The sequence below is a fragment of the Ranitomeya imitator genome, chromosome 5, assembly GCF_032444005.1.
Source record: "Ranitomeya imitator isolate aRanImi1 chromosome 5, aRanImi1.pri, whole genome shotgun sequence".
NCBI classification, from domain to species: domain Eukaryota; kingdom Metazoa; phylum Chordata; class Amphibia; order Anura; family Dendrobatidae; genus Ranitomeya; species Ranitomeya imitator.
Window position 1 is genome coordinate 517,560,992 of NC_091286.1, and position 16,965 is coordinate 517,577,956.

A 16,965-nucleotide genomic window follows, 5' to 3' on the forward strand; every position below is an offset into this window, starting at 1 on the left:
TGGTGTGCACAGCCCCATGCAGAAAGTAAGCAGATCAATGCACTCCTAGGTGTGCGGAGTCACCACAATTCTGCATTTTTAATGAACATGTTGCTTTTTTTTCCGCAATGCGATTTTTTTCGCGGGAAAAAAAAGCAACATTTACACTAGAAATGCGGAATACACTGTAATTAATAGGAGGCATATGTAAGCGTTTTTTTCGCGTTTTTTTAGCGAAAAAACGCGAAAAAAATGCAAAAAATCCTGAACGAGTGCACATGGCCTGACAGTTAGAAGACGCCTGTGTGAAGCTAATCTCTTAGCAAGAAGTTCCTGCAAAGTCCCACTGTTAAAATAGACATGTACTGATGCGGATACAATTTGCCAAAGAGCACATCAACTGGCCTAAAGAGAAATGGAGAAACATTTTGTGGACTGATGAAAGTAAAATTCTTCGTTTTGGGTCCAAGAGCCGCAGACAGTTAATCAGACAACCACCAATCTCTGCATTCAAGCCTCGGTACTCGCTGAGGACAGTGAAGCATGGTGGTGCAAGCATCATGTTGTTGGCATGTTTCTCTTTCTATGGTGCTGGGCCTAGTTACCTCATACCCGAGATCATGGACAAGTTTGCAAATATTAAAATACCTGAAGAGTTCATGTTGCTTGATGATGAAGAGGTTATGCCCTTGAAATTGGTGTTTCAACAAAACAACGACCCTAAACACACCAGTGAACGAGCAAAATCATGGTTCCAGTCCAACAAAATTGAGGTTATGGAGTGGCCAGCCCAATCCCCGGACCTTAATCCGATAGAACACTTGTGGGGGACATCAAAAATGCTGTTTCAGAGGCAAAGCCAACAAATGCCAAAAAACTGTTGGATGTAGTTCAAGCATCCTGGGCTGGTATAACAGGTGACAGGGGCCAGAAGATGGTTGACTCTATGCCACTTAGATGTAAATCACTTCTAAAAAACTGTGGGAATACAACCAAATATTAGTTAGCGATTCACAGGAATGCTAAATCCACAAAAAAAAAATACATATTGTGAGTTTGTAAAGACAAATGCAGACACTGCTATTTTTTTGAACAGACCAATGTTCATTGTTTGTTATTTTCTTTGAAGTAGTTAAAAATATATATATACATTTCTCTTCATGTTTTGAATAAGAAAACATTGTGCAATGTTCCCAATACTGGAAATAGAAACTAGTATAAAGATTTTGTGATTTACTTATGTTTCTGGACACACTGCTATTATTTTGAACACTACTGTAAATAACCTAGGGAATGTGGCAACTAGCTGTCCTAAGGTTGGACCCAGGTCACTAAAGAGAGTGTGAGTACAAGTTCACATAACTGGGTCATCATGAGACATCTTTCACTAGTTAGGTTAGATGAGTCTTGTGTAGGCACACTGTTTGCCCACCTATAAGGCCAGCCCTATTTATGGGGATAATATTTAGATGATTATTTTCTAATACTCGCCATCATTAAATACATTGCATGTGCAGGTATCAGGATGCCTGAATATTTCAACTACATGTGCTTTCTGAACATCTGACCTCCACGGTCATAGATGGGAAGATACAGATGTCATCCACTCCCAGATTTGGGCACCTCTTCTTCGCGCTCTACACATCATTTTAGAACACAGCGGGAATTTAACAAAGCAGAATCTATTTGTAGACCTAATGAGCAGTACTTGTGAATATGTGAAATTCTGTTAATTGCAGAAAGTTTCATCCTACTTTTCTGTAGCTGCTTATTCTATGTAATTCTCCAGTAACCTGTTCAAATGTGTCATAGAGCAGTAAATAGAAGAGGCCAATGCCACCACATGGTTGTGAGCATTCTGCCATCTCGGACAGAAGGGCTTCCGCTTGAAGTGGCATCTAGTGTTGACTGCTCACAGGAGGAAATGGTCTATAACAAATGGAGGCAACACTGAGATAATGTGAGGAGGCATGTAACCTGGGTGGTTACAACAGTATGGTGCTTGAACAGGTTCACAACAGAAAACAATGTCACCCAATTCATAAGGTGATGGCTGCGCTACTTGTGGCTTAGAACGGTCTCATTTAACTGCACTCAGTTTTGTTGCCCAAATCGCTGAGAGACTCCCCCTAAATCTGTCTCTGGCACAAGCCTCTCCAAGGGGAGGCCTCCAGACCCCCCTTCAGCTCTAGAACAGACTTTGTAGTCAAGAGTAGAGGGATTGACATGCACTTATGGCAAAGACCACTTCAGCATTAAGGATCACCATCGAAGTCTTTATGGGAGCGGCACACGCAACATTAAACATCCTGTTTTACAGTGATGGTAATTATAAAGCCATACACAGAGGCATTTTAAAACTCTGTTACAGGTCTACAACTAAGTGCGTCAGCAGCTTGCAGGATCAAAACTGCTGCTGGACTCCTAAAGAAAACCTCACTTACCAATGGGTCAGTGTTCTCATCATGTTACAGTGGGGAAAAAGTATTTAGTCAGCCACCAATTGTGCAAGTTCTCCCACTTAAAAAGATGAGAGAGGCCTGTAATTGACATCATAGGTAGACCACAACTATGAGAGTCAAAATGAGAAAACAAATCAAGAAAATCACCTTGTCTGATTTGGCAAGATTTATTTTGCAAATTATGGTGGAAAATAAGTATTTGGTCACCTAAAAACATGTAAGATTTCTGGCTCTCACAGATCTGTAACTTCTTCTGTCCTCCACTCATTACCTGCAGTAATATGCAAATTGCCTCTTCTGAGGAAAAGAGGACTTAACTCTATAGCGCCACCTGTTGGAAGTAGCGATCCTACAAGTCACAATCAAACCTTTAACGAGTCGTGCAATATGACTTAGGATAAAAGCCAAATCAGTATCTCAATTGTAGTAATGGCACCTGTTTGAACTTGTTATCAGTAGAAAAGACACCTGTCCACAACCTCAAAGTGTCACACTCCAAGCTCCACTATGGTGAAGACCAAAGAGCTCTTGAAGGACACATCTTTTTAAGTGGGAGAACTTGCACAATTGGTGGCTGACTAAATAATTTTTTTCCCCCACTGTATATGGAGAAAATACTTGAGATAAAAGAAAAATGTGAAATTGCTCATTTCTCATTCCTTGTGTGGTTTCACTGATTAGAAATAAAGGGTATTTGCCTAATATATGTGTTATTCTTCCTCAGGCTGAGAGAAAGACATATGGCAAAAGTTTTTGAATCAGTTGTGACAGAGCCAACAACTTTTAATGAATGTAAGTGCAAAAAAACCTAAACAAAACATATCTACATGTAGTATACATCTTATTCTGATATCATTGGATTATCTGTTTGTCTGTATTTTACTCATTTACATATTGCCATCATATTCCGCAGCGCTGTACAAACATTATCGGCACTGTCACCATTGGGCTCACAATCTAGAATCCCTATCAGTATGTCTTTAGAGTGTGGGAGAAAACTGGAGAACCCGGAGGAAACCCACGCAAACATGGGGAGAACCTACAAAGTCTTGCATATGTTGTCCTTGGTGGGATTTGATCCCAGGACCCCAAGGCTGGAAAGTCACTGTGCGTTCCTATGTATGCTCCTCTCTGTTATCTCCCTGTGCCTGTCTGACATCTGCCGTTGTATACGGATATATAGTTTCTTTGTTTTCCAGAATAGGCTAGCCGGTCAGTATGGACGAGCTCCCACACGCTGTTGATACAGTGACGTTTCCATGTGCAGCCCTATAATTAGATATGTTTTAAGCCGTGACATGTCCAGGAGCCGTGTGTGCCCAGCTGGAGCTGTATTTACACGCGGCCTCTATTTCAGACTATAAAAAAGCTTTATCCTCAGGATTACATAACTATTACAAGAAGGGTCCAGGTATAATGCACTGTAGTCTGCAATATTTATTTTGTTTGGATGGCTGATAAATTGCACCGCTGATTCGGGTAAATGAGGAAGAGTCAGTGATTTATTGGGGCCAGAATGCACTCATTTGCTTTATATGGCTGTTATTGTGCAAGTACCTGGTACAATAAGCTCCTTAGCTTTGAGCTCAGCTCGTTTTCCTATAAATATAAGATTATCAGCCTGAATCCCCACTATGTGATGTATGGAAACTGCTAGTTCTGATCATTACTGATTCCATTGTACTCATTTATCTGCTTTATGGTGCTGTCAGGTGTACAGTCACTATGTATTCTGAAAATAATGCACCATTGTGACTAAACCGTAGCCTTAGTAATGTGAATACTGTTCAATAGTAAGGCTATGTACACATGTTGCGGATTTTGCTGCGGATCTGCAGCGGTTCTGCAGCAGCTTTTCATGCATTTACAGTACCATGTAAACCTATGGAAAACGCAATCCGCAGTGCCCATGCTGCGGAAAATACCGCGCGGAAATGCTGCGGGTTACATTCCGCAGCATGTCAATTCTTTGTGCGGATTCCGCCGCGGTTTACACCTGCTCCTTTATAGGAATCCAGAGGTGTAAACCGCAGGTGGAATCTGCACAAATTCCGCATAAAAACCGCAGTAAATCCGCAGGTAAAAAGCAGTGCCTTTTACCTGCGGATTTCTGAAATCCGCTGCGGAAGAATCCGCAGAGCTCCTTTCTACGTGTGCACATACCCTAACAGCCACAGTTTAACCCTGTAGTTCCAGACACATTGTTCTCTCCTCTCAATGGGCATTGTGCACCGCATTGACAATGGACAATCTATAAGTTTGATGCTGGCACGTTTAGGTGGGCTGCACTGTGGGAATGAAGAACCTTGGGATTCTAAAACGGTTTTCATTAATACCAACGTGTTTTTGCACCAAACCAGCGTCTTTCTCAAGGTATAAAAACCACTTGAGTTAGTTTAGATACCTTGAGAAAAGCATCGATCCTGCGCAGAAACGTGTTGGTGTTAATGAAAACCGTTTTGGAATCCCAAAGCTCTTCATTCACGCAGTGTAGCCCACCTAAACATGCGAGCATCCAATTATGCCTTTATACATCTGGGAGAAGCATTTCCACCAGCCACGGGGCCGCAGTGGTGACTTTCCACACCTTTATAGGTGATATACACAACACCTTGGGGTGAGCGCTACCATCGCTTATACCTATCCTTTATCACATGATATTGCCCTATTTTTTGAGCACTTCTGTCCCTCTCCAGAGCTTCTAAACAATCTGCAAGTTGTCAGACAAGGAGAGACTGGACAATGAAATTCAAGTTATATAAAAATCTTTAGAAATATGTTGCACAAGTATCATATCAAAATTAAAGGTATTGTCCACCACAATTATTTTAATGACCTAACAACAGGATAGGTCATCAATATCAAATATGTAGGGGTTTAACACCCGGCACTCTCTCCAATCACTTGTTACCAGCTCCGACAGTATTCAGATGAAATAGCAGCTCGCAGTACCTAGTAATGGCCACTGAGCAGTGTATGGAGCTGTGCTGCTCCAATTCGTATACTGCTTACATCCTGCCATTAAAGGAAACCTGTCACCCCCAAAATCGAGGGTGAGATAAGCCTACCAGCATCAGGGGCTTATCTACAACATTCTGGAATGCTGTAGATAAGCCCCCGATGTATCCTAAAAGTTAAGAAAAAGAGGTTAGATTATACTCACCCAGGGGCGGTCCCGGTCCAATGGGTGTCGCAGTCCGGTCCGGGGCCTCCCATCTTCATCAGATGATGTCCTTTTCTGGTCTTCACGCTGGGCCTCTCTGACCTTTCCCGGCGCCTGCGCACTGCAGTACTTTGCTCTGCCCTCAACAGGGCAGACAAAGTACGCCTGCGCCATAGCCGCAGCATGAAGACCAGAAGAGGACGTCATCCTTTGAAGATGGGAGGCCCCGGACCGCGACGCCCCCCACATCGGATGGCCTGCCCAGGGGACTATAATCTAACCTCTTTTTCTCATCTTTTAGGATACATCGGGGGCTTATCTACAGCATTACAGAATGCTGTAAATAAGCCCCTGATTCCGGTGGGCTTAGCTCACCCTCGATTTTGGGGGTGACAGGTTCCCTTTAACAGAGCTGGTAAAAGACGATAATTGGGGTGACGGGTTTGGACCATCACCGATCTTGTAAGGATAGGACATTAATATCAATGTAGTTTAAATCCTCTTTTCACATTGATAGTATTAATGGATAATGAGAAACAATTGAAGCTTTACCCTGGAGCCGCTGTGGATGTTATGTTAAAGAAGTGCATTATCAGCCAAAATGTAATATATTGTTATAATGTGTTCTGTAATCTCCATGCCCAATCTGTTAATAACATTTAAGAGCTGCTGGAAATTTCTATTTCTGGATGCACAGTGGATGGAAGCCAGAAGTTTGTCAATGGACTTCTCAGAGAAGTTGTGTCATTGTTCTCACAGGTCATTATCTGTTGTACATCAAGAAATATAAAGACCGGACAGTATATGCTATATGGTGAAAGGTATTAGTGCAATATGGCTTATTGTATACCTCAATTGTATATTAGGATTATTAGCAAAATGTACAAACTTTCTGCAGTCCACAATAAACAAATCAGACGAGCAATTGAAATACTTCAAGCACAACTAATACAAGTGAGTTCTCCAAATTCAACTAAAAATGCAACTTTTCGTTACTTTATTATTCAGTCCCATCATGACAAGCACTTTTAATATTTAGTAGAGCACCTATGGCTGTTATGACCCACTGCAAACATATTAAATAACTATTCCTCATGGGCAGAGGCAGAGGCCTGCAGTTCACTAGTAATTTTGAATTGTCTGGAGAATGGTTCAAAATGTTATGAGCTAAAATCTTTGCCTTGTACAAACACATCGAATTTACCTAGAGATACGAGATCAAAGCTATAAGAACACTGGTTATACTACTTGGCAGAAAGAGGAGGTTATCACCACCAGATTCTGAGGGGGTAGGAGATCCCAAACCCTCAAGTGACTGCAATATACCTGCAATAAGACTTGTTGGCAGCAGGCATTGAGGTTTCAGTTTGCATAGTAGAGCATATAATAAATTCTGAAGGTCTCAGTGTCTGCACTCCAAAACCAGCACCTCTATTGACCCAAAAAGCACCAGAAACGTTAGTTTAGAAATTCTGTTCTGTGGAACGATGAAACAAAATTGGAATATTTCAAATCTAGGGATCATCGTTTAGTCTGGAGGAGTAGAAGAATGAAGCATATGCTGAAAAGAACAACCTGACTACACTGAATAATGGCAGTGACTCTGTGATGCTCTGGTGCTGCTTTGCTTCTTTTAGCACTGGAAACCTGCAGCATGTGGAGGACAATCTGAATTAAACCGAGTATCAGGGAATCTTAGGAGAAAGCATCACCCTTCTGCGAGGAAGCTGAACTGTCATTAGACCTTCCAGCAGAACAATGATCCCAAGTATACCCCAAAGTCCATCAAGGTTTGGTTTCAGACGTCCTGGAAAATTCTGGAGAGGTCCTCAACTGCCTGATTTTCACCCCACAGAAAATCTTTGGTGGGCTTGAAGAACGATGTTGGTGTACGCAACTCAAGAATATTAGCGAATTGGAGGCCATTTTCCAGTATGAATGGGATGATACCTCAGGGACACTGCCAGAATCTGATGTCTGACAATACATCACATTTGCAGCAGATCATAACAGCTAAAGGGTTCTTTAATTAGTACTGTAGACTCTGTTAATAATCGTGTAGAATAAGTCTCAAAGTGCAGTATTCATTACAAGTGGAATTTTGTGATGAATTTGGAGAAACCACTTTTATTAGTTGTGTTGCACTATTTAAATTGTTCTTGTTTGCTTGATTTATTGTGAAGCGCAAAAAGTTTGAAATTGTGCTACTAAATCGAATTTGCATGGGGGGTTGATTGATTTTGATTGCAACTGTACATCTGAAGACAGCATAGGGGAGAGAGGATGCCACACAGCTTAGACGTACTGTAAAATGTTGCCTATGTGATTTTAAGGGAGAGCTGTCAATGACTCTACTTTGTGAGACCAGACAACATTTATATAACTTTTTATTGTCGTATATTATTAATTAGTGTAAAACTACATATGCCTGTCCTCTATAAAGCCTGTACCACAAACTGTCTTTAGATAAGACAAAATAAGAAAAGTTGACTTTGTCAGTATTCTGACAGGATCAAAGAGAACCATTTAGTTATGGAACCTCAAGAAAAGTTCTCTGCAATTATTAATAAAGGTATGTCTTATATGACAATGGATGCACAGTATTTGATGGTCTACCTTTTAATGACAGATGGGAGGCCCATGAAAACCATTTCCTACCAGTTGTCCAATGCCCCTCCTGCTGGAGACAACTGGACAGTTCCTCCAGATAATGAAGAAGTAACTTCTGATGCAGAATCTTTTGATCAAGAGGCAACCTTATATGACTTCACTAATGATACGGTAAGTTCTCGATTACTTTGTAGTATTAAAGGGAATCTGTTAGTGGGATCAACGCTCTTAAACTGTCTATATGGGCATGCAGGTCATAGAAAGTTGAAAAATATGATACCTTGATATCTGCAGTTCTAAGGCTTAATCCAGAGAAATCCACATTTTCCTTAATATGAGCTGTTAAGATTTATGGGCCGGACACTGATCTCCCTGAGAATCTGCCTCCAGAGATCATTTTAAATGAAAGGGGAGTTACCAGTGTGAGACATGTAGATCAGGAGGGCAGACTGTCAGTCATTACATGTCTCACACTGGTAACTCCCCTTTAATGTATAATAAGCTCTGGAGGCATATTCTTGGAGAGATTTGTGTCCTGCCTATAGATCTTAACAGCTCATTTAGATAATAATAATGATAAAGGCACAGATTTCTCTAGAATAAAACTTTGGATTGCAGATATCAATGCAACATTTTATTCTTCCAATGACCTACATGCTCATATAGACAACTGTTTTTAGAGTGAATGATGAGTTCAGGAGGCAGATGGAGGAGAAGAACTCTCATAAATAGAAATAGAAATACATACTCTGATAAGATATATTAGGGGGTTATCCTGGACTATTTTATTTTTTTCTTACAGGCAGTAACTACCCGTTTGTTCTGTCCGGCGCCAATCTCTGCCAGCTCAGAGTAGTCACAAACCTCTCCTGCCGGTGATTGTGTGGCTTCCTGTGAGGTCACATCAACAGAGCAGCTGCTTCTCGTCCGCTCTATTCTGTTCAGAGGGAATGACTTCCTACGTCATTCTCTCCACTGCCTAACTGCAGGGAGCTGGATGTCTGCCTATGGGGGATGCATTATACTATGTAGACTCTGCCTATGGGAGGTGCATTATTCTATAGAGTCTGCCTATGGGGGGTGCATTATACTATAGTCTGCCTATGGTGGGTGCATTTTACTATAGAGTCTGCCTATGGGGGTGCATATACTATAGAGTCTCCCTTTGGGGGGTGCATTATACTATAGAGTCTGCCTTTGGGGGTGCATTGTACTATAGAATCCACCTATGGGGGGTGCATTATACTATAGAGTCTGCCTATGGGGGTGCATTATACTATATGTAGTCTCCCTATGTGGGGTTCATGATACTATAGAGTTTGCCTATGGTGAGTGCATTATACTATAGGGTCTACCTATGGGGGATGCATTATACAATATAGAGTCTGCCTATGGGGGTGCATTATACTATAGAGTCTGCCTATGGGGAGTGCATTATACTATAGAGTCTGCCTATGGGGAGTGCATTATACTATAGAGTCTCCCTATGAGGGGGTGCATTATACTGTAGAGTGTGCCTATGGGAAGTGCATTATACTATATAGAGTCTCCCTATGGGGGTGCATTATACTATAGAGTCTGCCTATGGGGAGTGCATTATACTATAGAGTCTGCCTATGGGGGGTGCATTATACTATAGAGTCTGCCTATGGGGAGTGCATTATACTATAGAGTCTCCCTATGGGGGGTGCATTATACTGTAGAGTGTGCCTATGGGGAGTGCATTATACTATAGAGTCTGCCTATGGGGGGTGCATTATACTATATAGAGTCTCCCTATGGGGGTGCATTATACTATAGAGTCTGCCTATGGGGAGTGCATTATACTATAGAGTCTGCCTATGGGGAGTGCATTATACTATAGAGTCTCCCTATGGGGGGTGCATTATACTGTAGAGTGTGCCTATGGGGGGTGCATTATACTATATAGAGTCTCCCTATGGGGGTGCATTATACTATAGAGTCTGCCTATGGGGAGTGCCTTATACTATAGAGCAGTGTTCCCCAAGTCCGGTCCTCAAGAGCCACCAACAGGTCATGTTTTAAGGATTTCCTTAGTATTGCACAGGTCATTGAATGCTTGCTTGTCCAGGTGATGCAATTATCACCTGTGCAATACTAAGGAAATCCTCAAAACTTGACCTGTTGGTGGCTCTTGAGGACCGGACTTGGGGAACACTGCAATAGAGTCTCCCTATGGGGGGTGCATTATACTGTAGAGTGTGCCTATGGGGAGTGCATTATACTATAGAGTCTGCATATGGGTGGTGCATTATACAATATAGAGTTTGCCTATGGGGAGTGCATTATACTACAGAGAGTCCTCCTATGGAGAATGCTTTATACTATATAGAGTCTGCCTATGGGGAGTGCATTATACTATATAGGGTCTGCCTATGGGAAATGCATTTTACAATATAGAGTCTGCCTATGGGGAATGCATTATACTATATGGAAGCCTATGGGGAGTACATTAGACTATATGGAGGCCTATGGGGATTGCATTATACTATATTGAGGACTTTCTGGTGCAGTATACTAAATGGAGGCTATCAAGGGGGTCATCATACAGTGTGGAGAGTACAGTGACCGGGCCATCATACAGTCTTGGAGCCATCAGACAGTTTGGGGAATACTATGAGGTCAGTATATATACAGTGAGGGGGCATTACACTGTGTATAAGAGAGCATCATACTGTGCAGAGGGGAGCTGTACAGGGGGAGACTCGGGACATTGTAAATGTAAGGTGGGCACTTATTGTTATAGGGGAACTCAGGCTACTTTGACTGTCGAAGGGGCACACAAGGCAATATTACTTTGTAGGGGGCAAAATGTGGGCACTGTTTTCTAGGGCACTTGCACATGACATTACTATATTCTAACCACACAGTAGGTGCAGTAATAGGGTCACATACGGCAGCAGCATTGGGGTACCAACAGGATGAGGAGTTTGTGCAGGTTGGGGATAGTCCCATTGTGGAAGGGGCTGAAACTATAAGATGTGAATTGTGTCTTTGTTGTAATCTCTGCAGTCGAGTCCTGGCTGGAAGAAGTTATGTCGGTCTGGACCAGAAGGAAAAGAGGGGAAAAATGACCGATTCCATCAGAAGGAACATCAGCTGTGAGTCACCATCTATAACTGTGCTGCAATCTCTTATATGTTCTGTAGGGCTAATATCTACCACTGACCATATGGCGGTAATATCAGTGTTGGTCTTTGTATAGAGATTTTCAGCAACATCGCTGCCATCTGCTGAGGTTCTCCTCCACTATTAGGATGCGTCACGTCACACAGTTGTAATCAAGGTTACCTGGTTAGGGGCACTCTCAGAAGTTTTGCCCCCTCCCCCCCCCCCCCTTCCCCAAACCGAATCCCTAGCTACACCTCTGATCTGAGGTCTTTTCTGATAGATCAAGCCCTTTATTTTTTAATCTACAAAAAGCCTACAAATCCTAATAATTCTCTATAGTCTAGAGGTAAAGGCGTATTTGAGTTCTCCCCAAAGTTGTTCAATGATCATGATGACTGGAGATCAATGAAGGCCACTACAGAGCCAATAGTCTTCACTTTCTTACACTGCAGCTACTGAAGGGTCAACTTCAAGTGTAAATCCCAAAATTGACATGCAGAAAGCTCTGGAGGAGGATTTAGTGTCCCCAGCCCTTGGAAATATTTTTTTGCTTTGCAACTTAATCATCTTAAAGGCTGGGACTGCAATAATCCTCTTGACATAGTTCACTCTTTATGTCAGATTTTAAGCAGTACTTACAATATTCTTTATGCTCTGCAGGCCGAATAGTAAGGAGAGGTATATTGCTTACTATATCTGTATTTATTATGTCTGGAATGCCTTTAAATGGGAGCATTGGAATTGTACATACCTGTATACCTACTTGTATATGGAGGAATAATCAAATCCCAAATTTGAAAACTGTTTATCTGAAATAAAGATAAATTTAGTCTATGTAAAAATTATTTTTGAGTCTGTATGCCGATGACCTGCTACTGTATGTGGGTGATATAGAGTCATCTTTTGGCCCAATAATGACAGATATAAAGGAGTTTGGTCAGAGTTCAGGCCTAAAAAATCAATTGGGATAAGTCCTCTATATTACCACTGGACCCTCTTCCACATATGGAAATAATTGCACCAGCTCGGATACAAGGGGTGGAACAGTTTATATATCTCGGTGTGGTGGTCGGTTGTAATATTAAAGACTATATAGTCTTAAACATTAACCCCTTACTGGATAGATCTAGAACCAAAATAAATGTGTGGTGTAAATTACCTGTGTAATAGGTAGGGGGAATTTCATTAAAGTGATTTTGATGCCAAAATTGTTGTATTTGCATCATAATTCCCCATGTTGGATCCCCCTCCCATATTCCAAAAAGGTGCAATCATCGTTCAGAGAACTGATATAGTGCAAGACAAGGGCAAAAGTGCAAGGGACAAAACTGAGGGAGATTTGGAGATTCCAGATCCATGGAAATATTTTATAGATTCACAGATGCAATATTTTCATGGGTGGGAAAAAAGAGAGGTATGGTCAAGGATTGTAGTCTTGTCCTTCAAGACAAATATGGGTGTCGCCCAGATACGTACTGGAGGTGGGCACTAAGTACACAGAGAGACCCTCACCTTAGCAATGATGTACAAGGTGTGGAACATGGGGAAGACACTGTTAGGGATGAGGGTATACTCTAATTTTACCCCATTATTGTAAAATCAGCAACTGGTGGAGTTTGACAAATTGACTGGTTTCGGAGGTTGGAAATCAAGGGGAATTCAGACTTTAGATCAGTTAATAGAAATTAGAACACTTAAAAGCTTTAACAAACTTTAACAAGAGTTTGGATTGCCTCACGGCCTCTTCTTTCAATAGCTACAACTAAGGAATATATATGTCACTCAGTTTAACGCTGCGGAAAAATTATTTACTAGACTCAATAGCGGAGGGAAGATATACAACCGGTTTAATTTAAAAAATCCATCAGCAGCTCTCACAGTTTTGCATAGGAGACCATCTCCTGAAAGCTAAATTAAAATGGGAAGGCGATGTGGGGCCGATTACGGAAGAACAGGGGAAAGAGGTGTTGGAACTCACTGCTTGACTGTCCTCCTGTGAATCTCCGAGGTGGAGGAAAGCAAAAGGTTTTTAGTGAGGAATCGGAGGATATTAATGTCTGTAAGAGTAGTGATTGTTGTCCATATTGCTGCCAGAGTGATGTATTTACGGTATATTGCAAAGTTTCTATTTCAACCCCTTTCTTGGCCCTATTATGATGGAATAAGTTTAGGATGCAGGTGCCTAAAGAAGCACAGCTTTAGAGGAGGAAATGTGGAATGGTCGCCCCACCTGACTGTTTAGCTTTGCTCTGTAAATGATATGACAAACTGGGATGTTTCTGTGCCCAGATAAATCTGGTTATAGCAGCTTAAAATGTAAAATGAAGGAGGCAGGCAAGTAAATGGCTATGGTCTGGAAAAAGTATTTAAAGCTGGATAAGACATTCATTCTAATTGCGTTAATTATTCCAAACCACGATAACTGGAGCTTATTACTTTTTTCAAGATCCAACTTAACTTTACATAATGCGCAAATACAATTGGCATTGTATATACAGCTCTGGCAAAAATTAAGAGACCACCACATCAAAACCCTGTCATGGGCAGCCCAATCTCCAGACCTGAACCCCATTGAAAACCTCTGGAATATAATCAAGAGGATGATGGATAGTCACAAGCCATCAAACAAAGAAGAACTGCTTAAATGTTTGCTCCAGAAGCAGGGTGAAAGACTGGTGGAAAGCATGTCAAGACGCATGAAAGCTGTGACTAAAAATCATGGTTATTCCACAAACTGAACTCTTCCTGAGTTAAAACATTAGTATTGATGTTTCTAAATGATTGTGAACTGATATGAATGATTTCTTTGCATTATTTGAGGTCTGAAAGCACTGTTTTGTTCTGTTTTGTTTTTTGGACCATTTCTCCTTTTCAGAAAAAAACAAACAAAATTTATTGCTTGGAAATTCGGAGACAAGTTGTCAGAAGTTTATAGAATAAAATAATTTACATTTTACTCAAAAATATACCTATAAAGAGACAAATCAGACAAACTGAACATTTTGCAATGGTCTCTTAATTTTTGCCAGAGCTGTATGTATTTAAAAGGACGAATGTAAACATAACGTAGTCCACTAGGGAGTTAATGAATCCCAAACTGGGGCTCCTTAAACTGAAGGTAGGCCTCCATTTTAATAACATCTATTTTGAATAGGGGTACATACAGTATTTATAATTCTGCATTTGTCAAGTTGGTGAAGATCTGTAGTACACTGCAAAATCTGGACAGTAAAAATGTATATATAAAAAACTTTTTATAATACATTTTTTGTCTAATCTATGTATCATGTGGTGATAATGGTGGTGAGAAGGAGCAACAGACTATATAACATAATATGGCAAACCTGAAATACTCTATACCACAATTAGTTATCTTGTAGATGTCACATGTATGGCTCTTGTGCAGTTGTGCCAATATGAAAGCTAGATGCGTTGATACTATTACAATACTTCATGCTTTATTTCAGATAATCCCAGGAAGATTTGTCGAAAAATACTACAGGACAGGGAGGAAATTCCTTACAGTATTTCCAGATGGAAGTGCACAAATTTTGTATCCTTTGCACTCCAAACTTTGCCTTCTTTATTATGATAAATGTCTTAGTGTGTAGAGCCCTCGTGTATTCTCTGGTATTCCTCATAATGGGCATAAGCACGACACCAGGTAGGGAATAAAGACACTGAGCGTTATTCATATTTGTCCTGTGGCTTTGCTTGCATGGTTTAATATTTTTCTCATTAAATAGATACAATCTTTTGCTTTAATGCCAACTGAGAAAATAATATGCAGTTATTGTGGCACCGCCATGGGGCTTGTTGCCGCCTTATTGACCTGTGTGGAAAAATCCTCAGCAGGTTTTCCACTGCTTATCGTTGAGAGAGGTGTCATAAGAGAATTAAGTACAGTATACTGTATATATGCTCCTAAATATTACTTCGCTAGTTAAGGTTTGTTAGCAGATAATTGTTTAACCCCTTAACAACCAAGCAATTTTTCATTTTTAAGCTTTCATTTTTCCAGGATCCCTAATTTTTTTTTCTTCCCTCCGACATAGCCATATGAGGTTTTGTTTTTTTGTGGGACTAATTGTACTTTTGAATGACACCATCTATGTTATCATAGGATGTGCTGAAAAATTGGAAAAAAAAGTTAAAAGTTAGGTGAAATTACGGAAAAAAAAAATCCACAACTTTTTTAGGGTTTTGTTTTAATTGCGTCCATTCTGCACTAAAAATCACCTGGAAACATTATTTATTTTTTCATATTTTTAAAAAGCTTTTTTTCTCTTTTTCCTGTTTTACTTTGTTAGTTTCCAGTCTCCTATGATGCCAAACCACAGGCTAGACATCACAGGAGAGATCACATGACAGGCACAGGGGTGTTGAGTGGACCCCTTGCTTTCATAGTAACCCATCAGCTCCCTGCGATTGCGTCGCGGGAGGGACAGTGGACATCCAGACTAACGTCTGGGCCGAATTGCGGCACTTAAATGCTGCTGTGTAAAAGGTTAACAGCATCAATCGGTGAGCTTGCCAATTACTGCCATTGAAGGCAGATGTCAGTAATATAATGTAGTCGGCATCTGTCTTCTGTGGTGCGGATTCTTCCTCTGAGCTCACTCCAAAGTCCCTGACATGCTCAATGATGGATGCATACGTCATTTGAGCATTAAGGGATTAAACAATGATTGATGGGATGATAACTCACAACTTGCAAATAATGTCAGGCAGTTGTTTGACAGGATGAGAATCGTGAATGAAATGGTTGGACAGTGATCGTTACATTGTAACATTAAATGTCGTGCCCGTGCTCAGACGGACAGATGATATCTGAAGTGTATTTGTGTTCAATGTCCAAATCCCATATGTGATACTAAGTATATTGAACACATGAATTCATAAAGAACTGTACAAATATTTCTGTTGTGTATAAAGAACAGTTAATCAAATTGGCAATAAGATTATCAATTTCACGGATGTACATGAACAGTACTTAGAGTAATAATGAGGACCAATATGACACAAATATGCGTTCGTTCCACTACGCCAACTGCTAGAGAGCCAGACCTATTTAGGATTTGTATTCCCACACCTCCTTTTTGATGGTCAATAACTGAAAGAGCAAACACTCTCCATTTACTTTACACTATTCTAAAAAAATAATCAACATTTTTTTATTCGCATAAACGATTTTATGCACAATGGATGAGCGTTTTTGGACACATTGTTCAGTCATTCCATTCACTGTACATAATTATCGATTATTCTACTCAGCTTCTCCACACTGTTCAAACACCGGACTGCATGTACAACTTAAAGGTTTGGCCGATATATGTTACGGCCACCGCCTTTCAGGGCTTATCTACAGCATTGTATAATGCTGTAGATAAGCCCTCCATCCAACCTGCAAGAGAAGAAAAATAAGTTTTGCTATACTCACCCGGGGGCAGTCCGGTCCGATGGGTGTCGCAGGTCCTGGTCCGGCGCCTCCCATCTTTTTGTGATGCCGCCCTCCTGCTTGCTTCATGGCTCCCCGCATCACGCTCCTGCGCAGGAGTACGTCTTTTCCCTGTTGAGGGCAGAACAAAGTACTGCAGCGCGCAGGCATCGGGAAAGGTC

At 41.0% G+C, this 16,965-nt stretch overlaps 1 protein-coding gene across 2 annotated transcripts in view; it reads left to right on the forward strand.

Annotated features, from left to right (window-relative positions):
* LOC138638317 (glutamate-rich protein 6-like) overlaps positions 1-16,965 on the forward strand; it is a 113,001-nt gene that overhangs the window by 59,464 nt on the left and 36,572 nt on the right. For both annotated transcript variants that reach the window (XM_069727526.1, XM_069727525.1), the window contains 3 exons: positions 3,166-3,233; positions 8,234-8,385; positions 14,814-14,899. In XM_069727526.1, coding sequence (XP_069583627.1) covers positions 3,166-3,233; positions 8,234-8,385; positions 14,814-14,899 — 306 coding nt within the window. The remainder of the gene's footprint in view (positions 1-3,165; positions 3,234-8,233; positions 8,386-14,813; positions 14,900-16,965) is intronic.